The 20729-nt window shown below is 41.0% G+C and overlaps 1 protein-coding gene across 3 annotated transcripts in view; it reads right to left on the bottom strand.

Moving 5' to 3' along the window:
* rptor (regulatory associated protein of MTOR, complex 1) overlaps nt 1-20729 on the bottom strand; it is a 152387-nt gene that overhangs the window by 89242 nt on the left and 42416 nt on the right. For all 3 annotated transcript variants that reach the window (XM_079277759.1, XM_079277761.1, XM_079277760.1), the window contains exons 5-7: nt 14886-15044; nt 13557-13703; nt 7122-7297 (exon numbers count right to left, since the gene is read on the bottom strand). In XM_079277759.1, the coding sequence (XP_079133885.1) occupies nt 7122-7297; nt 13557-13703; nt 14886-15044 (482 nt within the window). The remainder of the gene's footprint in view (nt 1-7121; nt 7298-13556; nt 13704-14885; nt 15045-20729) is intronic.

The following is a 20729-nucleotide window of genomic DNA, read 5'->3' as shown; positions in this document are numbered from 1 at the left end:
TTCTGCTCCAATCGTTATCGGCCAATACTGCTTCCAGAGATCGTGATGGGTCCCAAAAATATTGATCGGAGCACCCTCAGAGTAATAAATTGTAAGTTAGCTTTTTTTTTTTTTTTGATGAAACTCATCAAATGTTGGGATGCACCAATGACTATGGATGACACACTGACAGAAGTACAGGAGGGCTGGAGTTCAGAGATGAAGAGGAAATTGAAGGATTATTACATCAGCAAGGTGGCCAAACTTGAATTGGATCGGTAAGTAGGAGAAAGCTAGTGTGTGCAGAGAGGAGAAGGTAAAGTGCCATGAACATATTAAACTTTGATGAGGGAAATTAAGTGGATCTTTTGTGGAGAAACTACACTGCTCCCTTGGTGCTTGGGAGGAGGCGGAACCGGCGGAGCAGAGTTTCTCCTCTGATCCCTGAGGAGCCAGCTGTTTTCCACAGCTCATTACTCCTTCAATCAGCCTTCTGTCCCAAATCACCTTCTCTACCAGTCATGTACAGGCGAGACTGCTGGGTGATCTCAAAGTGTATCTGCTCTGTCACTGACCTACAATAATCATATCACACTCAGTATGTTCCATGACATCATCTAAAATATAAATATGACAGTGTTCTTCTTCCCCTTTGACAGAGCGAGAGAAAGAGTCTTGACTCCTCCAGAACCTGAATTGCATCCATGGTGAGGAAGGGACGTATCCTCCTGATGTTGTAGACAACGAATCTTCAGGGGTTCCTCACAGCCCGAGCGTTCTCCCTCATTATGTGATTATGCTCGCTTAAATTGATCATCATTAACCTGAACATTAACCTTAATGTTGTTGTTGATTTGTTTGCTCTAACCAAACATTAACAAGCTGCATATTCCGGGCAGTTGACACAAAAGCTTTGGTAGCCGTTATTAGCTGTTCTGTGGGTCAAATTGTACTTATAACTTGTACAGCTGTGTAAAAACATTATAATCGAATAAATAAAAACAATAATAAACTTTAAAATGGAATACATAATAGAAATAAATAACTAACAAACTAAACAAATGAAAATATTAGCAATATAGGAAAATGATGTTGCCATACTTCCTGCCTACAATGCTCCAAGTGGTAAAGTCCGTTTTGTAGTAGCATGTATAATGACTATGAGAACAAAAGAATATTTGCATTTCAACTGCTTCTTACCACATTGCTCATTGTTACATAAGGTCATAATAAGCAGCTCATTAAGCGGCAGCAGGCTGCTAAGCTTAGGTACAAAGGCTCTTCTTTCAAAGCAACATTTCCAATGATCATACATTATGATGAATGTGCTCCGTTTGATCATGAATAAGACAAATGAGAAGGTGCTGTCCGATCAGCATAGACGCATGCTTCATTATGGCTATCACTTTAAATTGACATCAAAGTGCACTGCTAGTGGTATACTGGACACATTATACGAATTAAAAGATACTTCCTTACAGCACAATTCAGTTTGTTAAAGAAATATCCAGCCTAAATAATTCACATTTTAATTTGTGAATTTGATCAAGTTTCTCTTTCAACACGGAGAAGGACTACAGTGATGTTGTCACCGACAGAGAAAGATCCTGGAGCGGCTCCGACAGTGAATCATAGAACAACTGTTGAGAAGAGCGGTTTACAGCTGCTGCTGTGATTTCACCGGTTTAGGAGCAGAATGTCTGAACTCACAGCTGTAAGCCTGACATTCAATTAAAGCTCATTTGGATAAACGGTAATCAGCAGGTGTCACCTACTGAAATTACATCATTAGGTAGATTGTGTATGTCTGTAGAGACTGATATGAGGTAGACATTGGATTTAATTTATTTAAATATCTATTCATTTATATATATACACACGGGTGACAAATCAAAGGAAAAAACCTTCATAAATATAATAAACATGTCCCACTTAATGGGTTGATTAAAATGATGTGAAATATAAGTCATGGCCTTCCCTGTCTCCAGACCTCCACGCAGTTTAAAATCTATGGTAGATTTCGGAGCAACATGTTGGACTGCGCTCTCAGCCATAATCATCAAAACACCACATGAGGGAATATTTCTTTGAAAATATGGTTTTCAGTCTTCCAGTACGGTTCATAGAATCTACCTGAAAGAGCACTGGAGCTGTTTTGGAGGATTGTGGTGCTCCAAACCATTGTTGGTTTCTCCATTTGTACATCATCCATCCGTTTTCAACTCGGTACAAAAAGATGAACCACTCGTCGCTGGTGCGTCACCTTTTTTCTATTTTTATCATTCTAAGGTGCATCATGGATGATTCACAATTTCTAATTCTGTTATATCACATGGACATCAGATGGAATATCTTTTTTTACATTTAAAATGTTTTTACTTGGGAAAAATGGACAGCTTATAAAACACAACAATCCATAACTGAGTATATCTTGATTTGAATGGATTTTGACCACTGCACTATATTTCATGGCACTACATACAATAGTTTATGATATTTCTCTCTGGACAGAACAACTGCACCATCAGAGTGACTGACGCTGCTGACTCTAGAGGGCCTCTCCTAGCATGGCTAAAGTACGCACCCCGCACTTTTCTTTCTTCAGCCATAGTTTATTTTTCTTCCTTCCCCTGCAAACCCCTGATGTCTCTATTTTCAGATGCTCACCTCCTCCATTCCTTCCCATCCATAGCAGCGGCGGGGAAATCCCTTGAAGATGGCACTCCATCAGTAATGATTTTCTGCTCAGCTGAGCAATGAACGGTACACATGCGCTCTCTCTCTCGCGTCCATTGCCCATTGAACAAAATCTCTCTCTCTCTCTCTCTTTAAAGTTTTAAAGCCAAGGTAAACCCACTCTAACTCAGCCAAACTCCACCCCACCCTCAGTGTCTCACTCTGGGGCTGTGTAAAATGAAGGAGAAGACAGCTCGGCATGTCTTTATTTAGAAAATAATAAGCGTAGAGGAGACACGGCAACAAATTATTGAAAGATCCGGAAGAGGAAGAAGCTGCAGCATCTTTGGAGACTTGATGTAGATGCAGGCCACAGCTGGTGTGTTTAATCTAGTGGGGAGGTTTCTTGAGCGCTAGGTCTGTTTTTAATCAAATTGTTATTCTCTCCCAAAGCTGGCAGAACGCATACGTACATGTGCATGTGTTTCTGAGAGGGATGTATCTAATTTCAAACACAGTCCAAGGTAAAACTGATTGGATTTGTGGCATGCATCCATCCAACATGGACAAAGATATATATGTTTTTGTTCTTACCAATTATCTGTATTTATTCTACTTTTACACACCGTTCTTTCCAAGTGTAATAAACCTCTTCCATTCCACCTGTCTTTACCATAAACTACTATTTTAGGGGGTAGAGGGGATTTTTAGGGAGAGATAGCAGGTCTACAGTACATTCCACATTGAAGTAGTATACATCATCTGAAAGCTGAAAGATTCATTTGAGATGCAGCTCAGGATGAGCTAGAATAGATCAATGGATCCTTAGGTTCCAGTTTCAAATGATCAATACCGCCACTAGCTGTAAAACTGAAGAAGAGGTTAAAGGCTGAATGAATTAATGAATAAATAACTCATCAGAATGAATATTCTCCTTGGAAGCGTTGGTGTATACTGAAGCTTGACGTTTCCCCACGCAATCTATAACATCCCTTTTTTGAAGGCAGAGGGTATTAAGGAATTGCTCCGGCAATACTTTTAGTAACTTGTTCTCCGAAAATGGAATGTTGGTAAGGGATATCAATATTAATGGTGTAATACTGAGACCTCATTATGCTGAAGGTCATGGTGCGCTGTGGATTTAGAGCGGAGGAAAATAAACGAAACTCTTCAACATATCTGGCAGAGGAAAAACATTCAGCTAGCTGTATAACACCTCCTGAAGACAACCTGCCACCATCACTTACAGACTTTAAAAAATAGTTATCCTCTTTCAAAATTATAGATGAAAGTTTCTTAAATCCTCCCTGTGACTTTTAGTGTTTGCATAGTAAATTAAGTCATTCAAATGCAAAGAACTGTGCAGGTAAGTAATGATTCATGCCACCGCAGCCTACACTACCTGCACAGATATCTGTTCAGTCCATGGAAGCTAAGCTGCTCACCTACATCTTCCATCTATCACAAAACAAGGAACATCTTCAAATCCAGTGTGTGATGACTGTGTTGGTAGTGTCTTTCTCAGTGTAATACTTTACTTTTTTATTTGTTTTTTGAGTCACACTCTCCCTCTCCATGTCTCTATGTATTAGAAAGCATGTTACACACACACTATTAAACAGGCCTTTGTCACAGCAGACATGTTGACTCGTCAAAGCAGGAGAATAGTCGCTTTGTTCCAATCAAGTATCCCAGTAAACCATGACAGTGTGACAGTGAGCCAAGCGTGAACAATTGGGCTGTTCCCAACAGTAAGAAGTTCCATTAATGACGTTGACATTCAAATTCTAAACCAACATTTGAATGCTGCGTAGCTTCTTTTTCCTTGCATGTCTATTAATTGTGTTTCAACCCTGTATTATGCACAGTTGCAGATAAAGATCAGGCCATATTATATTATTAGTATCATGTTATTTGTAGAATTAGATTTCAGTTGTGGCTGCGTAGGATTGTTTCTGACTCTTGTGACACAAACATTTCCAATAACTACGCAGCTGTTTAAAGTCCAAAAGTAAAGAAATCTTGAAAAATCATAGATGTAGTCATGTCCAAAATTCCCAACATTATCTGATGTAAATGTGTGTGTGACGTAAACACAGTTTGCTCTCCCATTAGTTGCTCACAAAGGTAGGCACACACTGACGAATTACATTCATAGAAGAAACTTTGCACCAGTGAAATCTAGCCTAAAGAAATAAAGATGTTTGTTTTCATTTATTTACATATTTAATCAACTGTTCTCTCACTTTAACAAATAAAAAAGTTTGAACATGTACATATACATTATATTAGGTACATTATAATATGTCTGAGAACAAAATGCCATGAGACCTACTGACAGAAGCAAATAATATAAATTAGGAAGTAAAATAATCATAATAAGCTACAATAAAAAAAGAATAAAAGTGCCTGAGAAATGTGTGAGCGTTGTAAATACTTAAAAAACAAATATTTAATTTCTTTAAATAATATTACATTTTTTTCATGTTCAAAAAGAGGAGGAGAGCTACCTTTGTGTGAAAAATAGTTTGCCAGAAGAATCAAACAGTTTTACAAGATATTTAGAATCAGTATTTGCATATTCTCAGTTTTAAACATAATGTCATGTGACAAGCTACTTCAGTACACTAATGAAACCACGACAGAAAAACAACCTGTCATTTGGCTGCAATTTAGCACATTGAGCGTACACGGTCCAGGACAGGAGCACATGCATGTGTGTGAACATGATCAGGATGGTACCACCTCCGCCTCATTTTGACAGAGGAAAAGCCCTAAAATACAGTCTAAGACGAGAGACCATCGTTTCAGAGGCATACAGCCCCTTCTCCCCTTCCTAACCCTATACTTCAGGCATCTTCAACCAAACAACAAATGTTTTGTACCTGCATCTCGCACAATTGTGACACCACCATATCGACAAAATCTGTCACAGACGGACAGCAGACAGAGCGACAGAAATATTAACACCTGGTTAAGTACTGGAAACAAATTCTGTGGTAGTTTTTGCCATAATGACACACAAACAATACCAGCCACAGCGGCTGGTAACTAGCAAGATTAAGTACAGACTAAGAATATGACCAATATGAAGAAAACTTTTTAAACTCCGATACTTGTTGCTTCTGACAAATTGGCGTACATACAGGATGTGAAATTACAGCACAAGTGTATGTCGAAAACGGATGACATCTATGTGTGTTTTGTGTTGACAGGAGATCGGTGATGCAATCACCTATGCCTCAGTGTGCAAGCCCCACACAGCTGACTGTCTGATGCAACCTGTGTGCTCCCGCCGTGGTTCAGCTCCAAGCTCCATCAGTACAGTCCTCTGAATGATGCATCATGCTGCTTTAACATCAGGCCACTGTATCAGCCAAGTCTGAACGCATTTCTTCTGAATTCTACCGACGTGTCCTCTGCGGGGATCATCATCCTTGCATAGCTGTGGATGATGTCTGTTTACATTTTTCACCATAGCTGAATACTGAGAAGGGTTGGATTTCAGAGCAAAGTTTGGTCTCTGCTGAGGCTGACTCGAATGCTTCGAGGCTCCGATTACCGTTGCCATGCTAAATGATGTCCAAAAGTTATTCAAATGAACAGTTTTTAGTTTTTAAATTATTATTATAGGCTATGCATTAGCCCGGATGGCAATGTTTGTTGTGTTGAAACACAGCAGAGGAGATGGCTAGACAGCCAATCTCAACAAAGTCAGGTCTTTTATTTTATTTGTTGGCGAAGGCTACAGTACATTTAGTCATTCATTTGTTTACAGGCCAACGTATGAGCAAATTAGTTTTTACGGGCTATCGCTGTAATTCTTTTTTATTAAAAAGAAATTCCTTGGTGTCAGATTTTTGTCATCAGCAAAGCAGATGATCAATAGGGAAGTAAAGTACAATACAAGTAAATATCTTTAATGCCGCACATCTTTAATGCCCACCATGCACAGGTTTGCCAGGGCTCAAGCCCGATGGCCTGACGACATAAAAGGGCCGAGTAGCTTCAGGGAGGAACAAATAAAAGAGCTAAAGAGCTTCTCTCCCTTCATCTCTCTTTTCCTGTGTGTGAGTGTAAAGCATTATGTGTTACAGAGAGTGATACAGCTAGTCTACAGTGAGCCGGACTGTACCTTTAGTTGGAACGCAAAATTGAACCAATCCTGAGCAGAAAAGTTATTGAAATCCTTCCAGAGTAGAAACTTTCTCTAACATTTTCTTACCCGCTAAGAAAGCCCATAACAACGTCTCTCCTGCTGCTGTTTAAAGGCTGTTTGGATTCATTATTGGAAAACACTGTTTAAGTGTTAACAGTTCGGTGACAAAAATCCCAGCTACCCCTTACTTCAGCATAAATATAAGACACAACCTAAATCTGCCATCTGGAATGTTTCAGACTTTTAATGCTTGGTGGGAAACAGTTTGGCAGATAGAAGGGAAATAAAAGTGTGAGAGAAACATTACCATCGGAGAGCGATCTTGATGGGCGTGGTGAGGCAGGAGGTGAAGAGGTCAGCTGGGAGGTCAGGGTTCATGGGCAGCAGCTCGCTGGCCTCGCAGGCAGCCAGCTGGATGCAGTTCTTCATGGAGGGCGGCAGTGGCATCTGAGCGAGCGGGTGGCTGGGGTTAATGGCTGCGACCTGAACAGACAACATCACAGTGTTTTTATTCACATTCATTGGGGACCGCAACGACACCCTGAGCCAGATATGTAAACTACAATGAGTCTGTGTAAAAGAATAAGGTTTAAAATATCTGGAGACTGCAGCAACCACAGAAAGTGATCTCATTATAAATCTGGATACATTAAATTATTGAAACCTGACCTATTGTCTAGGGAGATGAATGACGGAGGGTCAGAAAGAGATGAGGAGCTGGGTGACAGACGATCTGACTTTAAAGAGGTGACACACCAGACAAAGACGTGGAGAACATCACTTTGCGACAGACAAATTTGTCGACACACATTTATAGAAAAATGTGTTTGAGCTGAGCGGTTTTCAAAGTGTTTCCCTTTGACGGAGACTGCCGTTTCTTGTTTGCTCTAATATTATAGGAGCCAGAAATTGAAATTAGCACCGTCACAAATGAAAGTCTTGGTATTGTGGCAGTGCTAGAGGGAGGACGAGAGGAGCAGACAGGATGATGTACTTGAGCTGAGGACCAGATAAGACATGGAATAAAAGGTCAGGGGCAGATTAAAGAGCAGCTGCTTCAAGACTGATGTAAAAGATATGTAGCGAAGCAAGTCGGATGAAATACAAAGCCGAAGGAGACCTCTTTGTTACCTTCATACTTAAAGTAAAAACAAGTCTGAAAACGAATCTGTCACAGTGCGAGTTTGTGCAAATGTCCAGGTGAAGGCATTAGCACCCTGGTACCACCTACACAAGCCTGCGCTTACTGTTTTGCAAGCTGTTGATGCTCTTCAGATTTGGCGTTGAATCATCGACCCCAGAAAACTTTTCTACAAAAGACTAATCTGCTATTCATTTGGTCACTTTTCAACTTTCAGCAACAGACTTCACTGAGACCAGAAATGCATCCGTTTTTGTATTTACACAAGGTATCTGCTGTACATCGTCCATCGTGGAGATGTTATTTAATCATCATAAGCTGCCTAGTGTGTGTATCACATTAAAAAGTGGACCCCTCCCCCCCTTGTTTTCTATCTGGTGCAGAACAAAAAGAGGAAAATGTGAATGCAGAAGATACAAATCATTGCCTTTTGCAGGTTTGCCACCTTGTACTACGAGGCAAATGATAATGTGATCGTTCATCGATCCCAGTGAGGGAATTTTCCTCTCACTGGCTCCCTAAGCAGGTGGTCTTTAGTGGTAAACAATCATCTTGCCCATTCTAAATACAGAATTAGATGTTATTGTTGGGGTGGCTTAGTCAATACTTGCAAATATGAAAGAGGAAAAATTGAGGATGGTTGCATATGATGTGAAACTTTAATTACATTTGGAGCCCTGGACTATTGATGTGCTCATTTTGCTGAGGTACTGTTGATTTGTTTCTGGGAGTTCTATACCGCTTCTGTGGTTTGCTGAGACGACTTTAATAATCTGTGTTCATTTTGCAGCTCTGCCCAATTTTAGTATGAAATGAGGGAAGGAGATTATCATATCATTATTGTTATCATCTCCTCTTTTCTGCAAAACACTCATTCCATGAAACCTTGCATCATGTTGCTCATCCATTTTTAACAGTTATTTTTTTATTGACTGCAGCAACATGCATCTTTCACAGTGATGACGTTAAAGGAATACAATAAGAACTCAGTGCATTTCCTTTTTGCCTGTCTGTTCTCTGTTAAAAGAAGAAATATAAAGTATATTACTCTTCTACTCTGGACTACAGCTGCAACGTTCAGTAAATCGTTACACAGGCTAGCTCCCCAAAAGTGAAGCCAAAACATCCTGATAGCCTCCTGGTGGCTGGCTGTGAGTTTAAGAAGTGCTTGATTTGATATGCAGCAGTTTTCTATGAGCGTAGCGCGCACTTTAAACGGCAATATGATCGCAATTAATAATCGATTAATTGTGCTGCCCTGTCAACAACGGCAAATATAAAGCCGAAAAAATGCAGGTCCTTTCTTTACTGTACTCTGTGTTTTGTCTTTGCTCTGTCTATCAAGACACTGGACTCAATATGTAGCCGACAGTTTTGGGCAGTACTTGGATTTTATTGATTTTGCATCCAATTCAGTCTTAACTTTTTTTATTATTATTTGAGTTGAAAAATTTGGAACCGGTTCCAAGGCAGAATCCGCTTTCAAGACTCAGTCCTACCATTGATGCTCCCTGCAACAGTTGCAATGTGCCAAATTTGGTTTGTTGTGAAACTTTTGGGTCGTCCCTTAGCCGCAAGGTTGGCAGTTTGATCTCCTTCTCCTCCTGTCCACAATGTCCTTGATCGGGACATTGAAACCCAAGTTGCTCCCTGGGTGCTTTATAGCACCCCACTGCTCCTAATACTTAGGATGGGTGAAATGTCATCTATGTACCAGTATGTATATGACCATTGTGATAATGTTTTTCTTTTAATTAACCCTGTGATCTCACACACACACACACACACACACACACACACACACACACACACACACACACACACACACACACACACACACACACACACACACACACACACACACACACACACACACACATATATATGCTGAAACTCTTTCTGTGTTTGCAAACACTTTTGGGGCTACAGGCACAAAGGCTGAGCAGAAGGAGAGAGTGTGAGACATCTTCAAACCGTCTGGCACAGAGTGCGCTAGAGTACACTAAAAGCCCTGGCAATCAATGTACACTGTCAAAAGAACACATGCGATGATATAATCATGATGCACATGTGAACAAACACAAACAAGCACATGAGCACTACTTTGATATAAAGTAGACCCACCAAAACACGACTACAAGCACAGCAGTGACACAACAAAGCTCCTGAATGGAAACTACTCCTTTGGCCTCCCAGCGGGCTGCGTGTTGCAGCTCAGCATCTGATGCAAGTTGGGGTAAACCCCCACTACAGCAAGCACTGAGGGGACGTCCTCGTCTTTCTGCATCCAGAGCGTGAGTCGAGTCAATTAGAGGAAGAGACAAGAAAACAAATACAACAAGAGATCCAGCAGGCAGCCCGGATCAAAACAGGAAACAGAACAAGAAAATGTGCCATTTCTACTGTAGATCTTGAAAATTCACTTTGAAGAAAGAAAAAAAAAAAGTAAAGTATGTATCAGTATTTATTTCATAAAAATGCCGTGACCTGATTCAAATGTTCAAAAAGGTTTCCAGTTAAACTAATCAAACTGCAAAAAGTGGCTTGTGTTGAGGCACTATAGATTTATATAATGCCTCCCTACTCCTACATATATATATATATACACATGTATATACTGCACTGCCATCCTGCTCTCTGCTAGTCCAATAACTCATTAGCTGATTCTATAATAAGAGGCGGAAAAAAGGCAGCAGCAGCTGAAGCTCAGATCTCAGTGTGAGACATTATGTACTTACGGAAACGCTTCTATAAGAAGCTCTGCACACACATGAATAAATCATGATATTAAAAATACAGAAGAATAATCTTAATGAACGGGGAGGGTCGGAGGACGTGTGTAACTGTGCATGTGTCTTTTTTTCTATCAACATGCATATTTAATTTCTCTTTGAAATGCTTGCAGGCGTGAGCGGCAGCCTTCATGTTTCTGTGCAGATGGATCTGTGCCAATCTTCCTGGAACATAATTCCTCTTCTCTCTCCCTCTCTCTCTAATGAGGAAAATGTCAAATCGTGCGCAGAGGCAGACACCACAAACAAAGCAGCATGCATTTCTAAAGCCTCTCGTCGTGTCAACCTAAGAACAACATTGAATCAACATTGAAACCATGAATCAAGTGGGCGACGGCGCGCCTCAGTAATCCGAACGGTAAATACGACGACAACATGGCCAGCAGAAGCTGATTAATGCCAAGCATCCACTGTAATTATCACATTAGCATACCGTAATCTCGCAAATGACCATGAAAATCACCATGACAGCGTTCTTTTCTCTCTTTTCCACTGGGAATACCAGGGTGTGATATAAATGCTGAGAATTCCTTTCTTTTTAAAAAGTGACACTAATTGATGAGACTAATATTAAAGGGGGGGGGGGGGCGGGATTCGGATGAAAAAATAATCACATGCAGTCATGCACGTGCACCGACAGCGACAAAAACGGAACTCTATTCGAGCAATACATTATACAGCCGTAGCATTAATTATTCATTAATATGATAGAAGGAGCTGATGGAGGCTTGATGTGAGCATCCTGGAAACGTCACCAACACAAACATCTAAGCTGTAACACAAACAAACGAACCACACACACACACAAGCTTTCACAGTCCAGCGTGTCGTAGCTGTGAGTGCTGCAGGGTGCAGTATGCATGCACATCTCTTTAAGCCCTGCAGCTAATGCAGTGAACATGTTTGCTGAGTGCACGCAGGAAGTGATTCGATATTTAAAACGAAGCAGGTGGCCCTATAATAGAGCACTCAGAGCAGACAACCCCCAACCCACACACACGCACACACACACACACACTAACCGACTGACTAACTGAATGAATGGACTGCAGGAGGAGGTTGATATGGTGTGGAGGAGTGATAAAACACCTCCTCCTCCTCCTCCCTTCAGCCGTCGGCGACATGTTCTGGTCTTCATCTTCAAATAATAATCCCTGGTGAGATCAGGCCTGTCGTGCTATGTGAATCGTGTTCACCCTGCAAGTGTGTCTATTTAAAAGTGGCTGACAAAGTGCGTGTGCGGGGGGTGTGTGTGTCGTGTCGCGACAGAGGGATACAGGTGCAGGAGTGTGTTGGCAAGGTGGGAGACTCCCTGCTTGGATTATATCCTGCATGATTAAAAAGTCTCTGGAAGGCATCGCCTCTCTCTTTATCTTTCCATTACCTCCCCCCCATGATACACTTCCTGTGTGAGGTGGTGAGAAGTGCAAGCACTCAGGTGGAAAAGTGGAATTCCTTATGGGTGTTATGCACTTCCCCTGTTTACATCACTAACAAAACACTAAAGTTAGACACTGACGTTCCCACCTTTAAAGTGACTTCGAATAACTTTTTTACTGGTTATGAAACTGTCTCAATTTAATACTGATGCCTATGACATACATAAGTAAACGAGACTATTAGTGAGATGATTGTCTATTTCTATGTAGTTATTCTTAAAGCTTGCCATGGTGCCACTGGGCCCAGCCAGTCATTTTACTGCAGGGCTGTAAACAAATACTCTACAATACTATATAATTTGAATACATATTCGAATAGTAATACAAATAAATATATATTTTGCCTTTTCAATATGTTTTCGTAGAGAGATTCTAAAGTATAGTTCCAGGAATATTGAATGACAAACTGTATCAGTGATTTCACTCCGACCCTTACTGTTTTGCCACCTTTCTCTACTTCAGTGACAGGTGAGCTGCCACAAACACATTTCAATGATAAAAACTCAAATGAAAATTATAATAGTATACAATTTCAAAAAGAACCGTGTGTCTTTGATGCAAAGAACCAGAAACAGGATAAACCCCTCCATAAGGAAAGAAAAGAAGAAATTATTGTTTTCAAATAGGCACAATTCATTACTTTTGTTTCCTGAAAGCAGTTAAAGAAATCTTGATAATTAGCAAAATAAGAGCAGTGATTTTGATCCGTTACAAACTGCTAACAGAAAGAGCAGCACGAGCTGAAGAGACGAGCTCTGTCGAACACTGCGGCAACTCAGCAGTTTAGCTGCTGCCTTCACACAGCCTCTCTCTCTCTCTCTCGCCATGAATAATTGAGATGAATGACAGCGCAATCTCATTAGGGATTCACATAACATTCCATAGCTGGGAGGGAGAAAGAGAGAGAAAACGTAATAAAAAGATGAAGCGGTGAAGGGACTGGGGCTGGAAGAGGTATGTATCTGTTTGATCGGGGGTGTGTGTGTATGTGTGTGTATGTGTGTATTTGCCAGACTAAACCAAAACTCAATTTAGAGCCAGCTGCCCATTTGATTGGCTGAATCGCAGCACTGATGACATCCTGTACTTTTCATAGAGAGGATTCAAGCGGAGAATCATGACTGGACACTCACTGACACCACTTAGGTCTCCTTTAGCAATACACTATATATGTGTGTGTGTGTGTGTGCAAAAGAGAAATCTCCCACTTTTCAATGAATAACTCAGTTTGTTTCACCCTGTTTGCCTGCACACAGTGCGTGTTTGTTTGACTAACCTAAAAGTGTTTTGTTTTGTTATTACAATTTCATGGCTGCTGTGTTGTGACATGCCGTAAACCACGAGTGTGTGTTGTCGGTGCAGCTGCCCACCTCCAGTTCCTGCTCTCTCTGCAGGGCGAACTGTTTAAACGACTTGACAATGATTCCCGCATTGGAGCAGTCGTAGACAAAAATGGACGGGCTCCCCATCCACGTCTGCAGGTCGTAGATGGACAGCGGGATGTACTGGGTGTAGTTCTGAAAGAGAAAAAGAGGGAGAGAGATGAGAGGTTATTGCTGAAAACTCACATTTTATAGATGTCATGTTTGATGAAGAGCGTGAACAGAAGAGAGGGGGAGAGAAATAGTTGAAAAGAGGAAAATGAGAGGGTGAGATGGTCAGAAACATAGAGACAGAGGCAATGAGTAATAAAACGAATAATTTTGATGCTATACAGGTGTTATACCCTATGCTTTTTGATTCTCCCACTACTTTCCATACATTGCTGTAACACCAATCCCCCCCCCCCCCTGTTTCAGCAGCCAGAGAGTCATTTTAAAGGAAAAGGAATAAGTATCAGGGGTAAAATGTGGGTGGAGGAAAAGGTAGTAGAACAAAAGGCAGAGAAGAGGATATAAGGCCCGAGGGTGTACTGGGGACTTGGACGGAACAGCTAAGCCCAGACAGCCGCGGTGCATCATTGTGAGAGGGTGCTTACATATAGGACTAGGCGATGAACAAGATTGTGTGTCCGAGTCTTTACCTCAGTGGAGCTCAACCCTAAGATCATGGCATGCAGGTAGACTATGAGAAACACGTTCAGTAGTTCAGCACTACTTTTGAGGCAGTGAGGGACTGCCTCCTGAGCTGACACTGGAATATCCTGTGGCAGAGCCTCAATCTTAACGAAATGACAGTTACTATATCGCCAACAAGGTCACGGCAAGAAAAGTGCCAGCGGACAAATATTTTTGGCATTGCTGCTGGAGTTTTATTCATTTTACTTCACGTCGTGATTTTCTCTTCCTGATTGTACAGTTTGTGTTCATAATTACATTGCTCCAAAGGAATGCCTATTCATGGATGATGGCTAACAGATACTGCTAGCTCACCTAGCACCACTGAGCCAGCTAACCTTACAGCTAAGTCGAGGAGGACGCTGTTTATATCTTGAGATGTCACAAACACGAGCCTGGTCCATGAGTCCCTTTAATCTCGCTCACTGTAAACACAGCCTATAGCATCTCAGCAACAGATGATTAAGTTGTCCTTGGAACCTTGTTGCAGTAAAGGTCTGGAAGTCCACGGCTACTGTATTTGAATGTGAGAGCATATTTCTTGTTTATATACGTGTGTGTGTGTGTGTAGGTGTGTAGGTGTGTAGGTGTGTGTGTAGGTGTGTGTGTGTGTGTGTGTGTGTGTGTGTGTGTGTGTGGTACCTTATTAAAAACCCAGATCTCTCCGTTGACAGTGGGCCGTGGCACCCCGTGGCCGTTGTAGTGGAATAGGACTCGCTCCTCTTTGGCGTTGCGTCTCAGCGACGTGCACAGCTTCTTCACCTCATCCACCGTGGGGTCCAGACTCTGTTTGTAACGCGCCTGGAAAACAGGGAGGAAGAGGGGAAGGTGTCAGCATGATCGTTTTACATCTAAAACCGACACATACAGAAGTAGGAACTACGTTCTCTCTAACAAGCTTGACTTTATGTGACGGAGTGTTTTCCATTCCATATTAACATTTGGCCATTGAGCTCAGACAGCAAAAGGCGTCTTAAGAAAAGCGTTTAATAAAAACTCATCGTACAACATAGTTACACATCGACCTATCATGCCTGCTAATCATCAGAGAAGAGCAGACCAAGCATTACATCCATATTCATCATGTTGAATGATGCAAAAACCTGCTGCTATTGGTGGTGTTTAAATGAATGTAACATACAGCAAATAATGCCACGGGAAAACAAAAATGCTTGGAAGAGTACAAACATCTATGAGACACGGATCTTCCAATGTGTTCTTTACATTCTTCATGGTGTGTGCATCACAAGGCTTATTATGAGAGAGGATATGTCATCGTGATCCAACCGTGTCCTACATAAACACACGGCTCGCACATCCTTTCTACAATGAACTACACTTGCTGCTTTTATAACACTTGTTTTAACGTACTGCTATCTGTTTGTTTACCATATTTTATTGAAAATTGAAATATTTCTATTTTTAAATGATGTCTCGATTATTGCACTGTGTTTATTGTTATGCACCATTCACCAACTCAAATACCTTGTATGTTTAACATACTTGGCAATAAACGGTTCTGATTCTTTCTGCTGCTTAATTTAATAACAGTTATTTCAATGATCAATGACACGGAAACAGGCAGGAGAACAAACTGTCTTTAAGGACAATGGTCCTGGTTTACACTTTAACCATGGCTCTACAATATAAACAACATTTTCGACACATCACATTATTTATAAATTCTTAAATTGAACGGTACAGTATGAGATTAATTGTTGGTCAAGTGGTGAGTAATGTTCACAGCTTGACATGTCAAGCTGACCTGCATGCAGCTAAGAGGCGAATGAGATGTTTTTCTTGCTCAGATATCCGAAAATTCAAGTAAACAACAGAGGAGAAAGCAACGCTCTGCCAAACTGAAACGACTCATTCGGCAGCACTGAACTGGAATGTAAAACTGCATAACAGACAATGACACAAAGTATGTACAAATTTGGTACCACGGTTAAAAAAAACAAAATTAAGAAAGATTATTAGGAAGAATGTTGTTGATCCCTCCTGTAGAGCTCTTCAGATTGGAGACTACAGGACAAGAAGAAATGAAGAAAACCTTTTCAAAATACTTAAAGTTGGTTTTTCCATAAATTTGCCACCAATCTGTATTCATTACTAGGCACCACTGTGAAATCCTAAATGGTATACAATACAGTTACCCAAAAGGCCATGTCTCTAAATATTTCACCAATAAACTACATTGTTACACATTCTGTTAAGCTGTTTGTTTCTTGGAGGTTTTCAGCACTCTGTTTGAGCAGCCCAAAAATAAGGATCTGACTCATTTATGAGGTGACTAAATGGAGCTGGCAGAGCTGATGGAGACATTTTGTTTGCAATGATCCAATATTATGTTGACTGATACAAAGACGCTGTGCTTTGAAAGATGTCAAACCTTTTAAAAGCCGAAACATAAAAAAAATAAAATAATGATTTTAGCTGAAAAACTCCAGACTTCAAACAGGCTGATAGCGTTAGTAGGATAGTTGGTCGAAGAAGAAACTGAAATGTAAAAAAGCAAGTGTAATTTGAGGTTAAACAAGGACACTTTTACACGTCAGAGTGTGAACTTTAAACAAGCTGTTATGAAGGATATAACATATAGTACCAGTAGTGCAAATGTCTTGTATAATTCTGTTTTACAAATCAGGCAGAGCAGCGCTTTTTGAGTGAACATTTGAAGCAGATACTCTACACATAAACAAACACAAAAACACAGAACGCTGACTTTTAGGTGCTGCTACTTGTTGCTCTACTGCTGTCAACTTGTTACTTCTTACTTTAGATCAGTGGTTCTCAACTGGTCTGGCTGCGGGACCCACCATCACCCCTTAATGACAAGCCGGGACCCACCACCCAAATTATATATATATAATTTAGGTATATCTATATTCAAGACGTCTAGTCGTAGTAACGTCTCTGTGTAGTAAACAACTGTCAAATCAAATAAAGAAAGCACACATCAATTATATTTTAACAAATATTATTTTCATTTTTCAAATTTAACTGGATGGATTATAAATAATACGGTACATAGAAATACATGAATAAATGTTCTTCTCATTTCAAGTAAAATAACAGCTGGATTAAAAAATTAATTACGTAATGAAATTCAATTTAGAAAAAAATATTTTCACTGAATTACGCTGCAGCTTTAAACTCAGTCCATTCAGGGTGAAGTGAAAAATCCACAATATTATATTTTTCTCATCTTCCAAAAAGAGAAATTAGTGTTTGAAGAATTCACCTCTATGAGTCTGTCCAGTCTAATGACTCTGGTCTCTCTGGACATTTCTCTCTTTTGGAGATCGTCCTATGATTTGACTTTCACAACCCACACCTCAACAGTCCTGCTCTGCTGTCTATATCCTCGTCTCTCCCCCGTGTGTCACGGTGCGTGTACATCTCACTCAAGTCAGGAAACTTGTCAGAATACCCATATTTGATTGGCTGAGCTGCATCACGTGATGTGATTCACAACGCATTGGTCAGTGTTTTTCCTGCACCACTGAACAACTGCCGTAATCCTGCACCACTGAACAACTGCCGTAAATGCTGGAATAATTCCGCTGCATAAAAAATGCCCTTCAAAATAAAACCACAACTTTTTTTTTTTTTTTTTTTTGTCAGGCAAAGGCCCGTGACCCGCTGAAAACGGGTCGCGACCCACCAGTTGAGAATCACTGCTTTAGATCATACTTCACCAGTTTCAGTGATTTTACAAGAGTCAAGTCAGCGTGATACTCATGCCTGTACCCGTGTGTGTGTGTGTGTGTGTGTGTGTGTGTGTGTGTGTGTGTGTGTGTGTGTGTGTATGAGCTGCTCGAGAAATTGTAAATGTAAGAGTGGATTGTTTGTGTTCCTTCGCTTCATTAAATGAAGTAGTGTGTGTGTGTGTGTGTGTGTGTGTGTGTGTGTGTGTGTGTGTGTGTGTGTGTGTGTGTGTGTGTGTGTGTGTGTGTGTATATGGAAGGGACATAGAGTTGTCAACTAGTTATGCAACAGAAAAGCACTCGGTTAGACCAGTCTGTGTCATTATCACACTCAGCAAGGCCCTTCTGTTACATAATTAACATGCCTTTTACTAAACAGCCGGCCTCCTGACAAATGGCTTTGAATCACAGGAGAAGCCATATTTTAACCTCAACTTGCAAAACTTCCAACTTCTCAAACTAATGGAAAAACAACAAAACAAAGACAGTCTATCCGTCAAATCCAAATGTGATAATAGGAATGAACACAAAATCTTAAAAAACAATTAAATACAACACAAATTATGCTTTTTTATCTTAAATGCAATACAACTTTTATTTGAAAGGCTCACATAGGATACAGGTCTACATTTGAATTCATCAGTTTTACAAGAGAAGTATATTTTATCTAATGAATTAAGAATATTCCCTCTTATCTGATCCATCCCTATTCAAAAACTCAACATTCCCTTGATAAATTCAATATAATGTACACTTTGCAGTCATTTCCAAAAGCGGGAACTACCCCAGGAGGGATTTCAAGTACATTGTCAGGTGTTTATATTTCTGCTGACAGAATGAGTCACCATGACAGAGTAACAACCGTGCAAGATGCAGTCATGAAACTTTACAGGTATGTAGTTAAAACCAAAATGAAAGCTGAGTTTAGAGATGACCGCGGTCTGAGCAAGGGGGGCAGGAAGTGGGGATGGGACCATTGACCCCTCAACTATACGCCCGACCTTATTTAGCGTCACAAAAATATACATGTGTGTATTTGAGGTTAAAATTAAGGCAAAGTTCAAAGACGTGTGTGGCCATGGGCAAAGGCCCTGGATGTATGGGGGCAGGAAGTGAGGAAAGAGCTATTTCCCCCCCACACTTGGGTGCCTGGCCCGATTTGGCGTATCTGCCCGTGTGATCACATCGAAAGATGGTCTCTAGTTTGAGATTATTTGAGACTTTAAATACTGGCTTATATTTGAGAATTGACAGTATAAAATGTATACCAAGAACAAACCGTCTTGTAATGCTGCGTTCACACCGGTCGCGTTGATTTTTTGACGCGCGTCGAGATTACATACAAAGTCTCTGCACAGACGCGATGAGACTGGCGCGCCGCGATTTTGCGATGGCGCGGTGCGTTGGACGCGTTATTGCAGTGCGGTGGACACGGTGGACGCGTTGGACGCCGCAAAATCACCAACGCGCGAGTTGAAATTTTTCAACTTCAGCGACATAATCGCGTGACGCTGTGGCGCGATAGCCTATCAGCGTTGAGTTGCTCCCCCTGTCATCACTGGCTTCCTGCCGTTGTTGAATCAGGAAATAAATCCTGTAGCCGTCTGTGTTCACCCAGAGCGCTACGATACCTCATATCAATAGAGACCGGACCAAACTATGTGTATACATGTGTGTGTGTAAACCATACGGTACAAACAATGAATAGACGCTGCCGTATTTACATCTACGTGACGTTATTGAGTGCTGGTGGAGCTGCCACGATGTTAGCATAGCCTAGCACCGATCCATCAGAGCTCCATTGAGAAGACCAGTAACCTACAAATCGGTATCATTACGTAGTTATTTCGGAGTCCCTTTTTGTCGGAGAAGACAAGTACAAATCGGTATCATTACGTAGTTATTTCGGAGTCCCTTTTTGTCGGAGAAGACAAGTACAAATCGGCATCATTATGTAGTTATTTCGGAGTCCCTTTTTGTCGGTTTATTGCCGTTGAATCACAGCCAAATCAGTTTATTTTGTGTTCCTACAGCTGTAGTAAACAGCGACCGGTGGCTTGCTAGACAGTGAATACAGCTCGATACAATCCACGGAGCTCCTCTGAACAATATTATGAACCAGACATGACGGTGTTTGGCATTCCGATGTTTGAGGGACTTCCACAACACGTACAAAGCAGAAATTGTCCTTATTCCTTTCACGGTTGACAGCGGAAAGAAATGGCGGCCAGGTGAACGGCTTCCAGGACGATAAACCACGCCCCCTCTCCGGCGCTACGAGATTTTGCGGCGTTTTGGTGTGAACACGACCGGCGGCGCGTTGGACGCTTTTTTGCAGTGCGTCAAAAAATCAACGCGACCGGTGTGAACGCAGCATAAGAGTCGGTCTTCCCTGTGTCCAATGCATAGATTTGATAGAACAGATTTGTATCCATCAAGGCTGTATTTATGACTCTTTGAGCTATACAGTATTTTATGATCCTGGTGTTTAAATGCTACAGCTGTGTGATCATTATTTAAATGATGCTAGTTATTAATCCTGATTTGTGGAATAAAACTATCACTTGCTTTTTGTTCTTAACATCACACATCCTCCAGACGGCAAGCTGAACAGACCTTGATCAAAGATGCCATATTTCAGCTTCCCGTAGCTACAGGAGTTTTGAGTTGCAGTGTGATAGCAGAGCTGACAGGCTGATTCAATTTGGGCATAATCAGATAGGAGCATCTGAATGCCAAGAGACGCAGCACTCGTTCCAACGATATCAAGTGGTAT

This window comes from Melanostigma gelatinosum (assembly GCF_949748355.1).
Source record: "Melanostigma gelatinosum genome assembly, chromosome: 11".
NCBI lineage: Eukaryota > Metazoa > Chordata > Actinopteri > Perciformes > Zoarcidae > Melanostigma > Melanostigma gelatinosum.
This window is presented reverse-complemented; position numbering and strand designations above follow the sequence as displayed.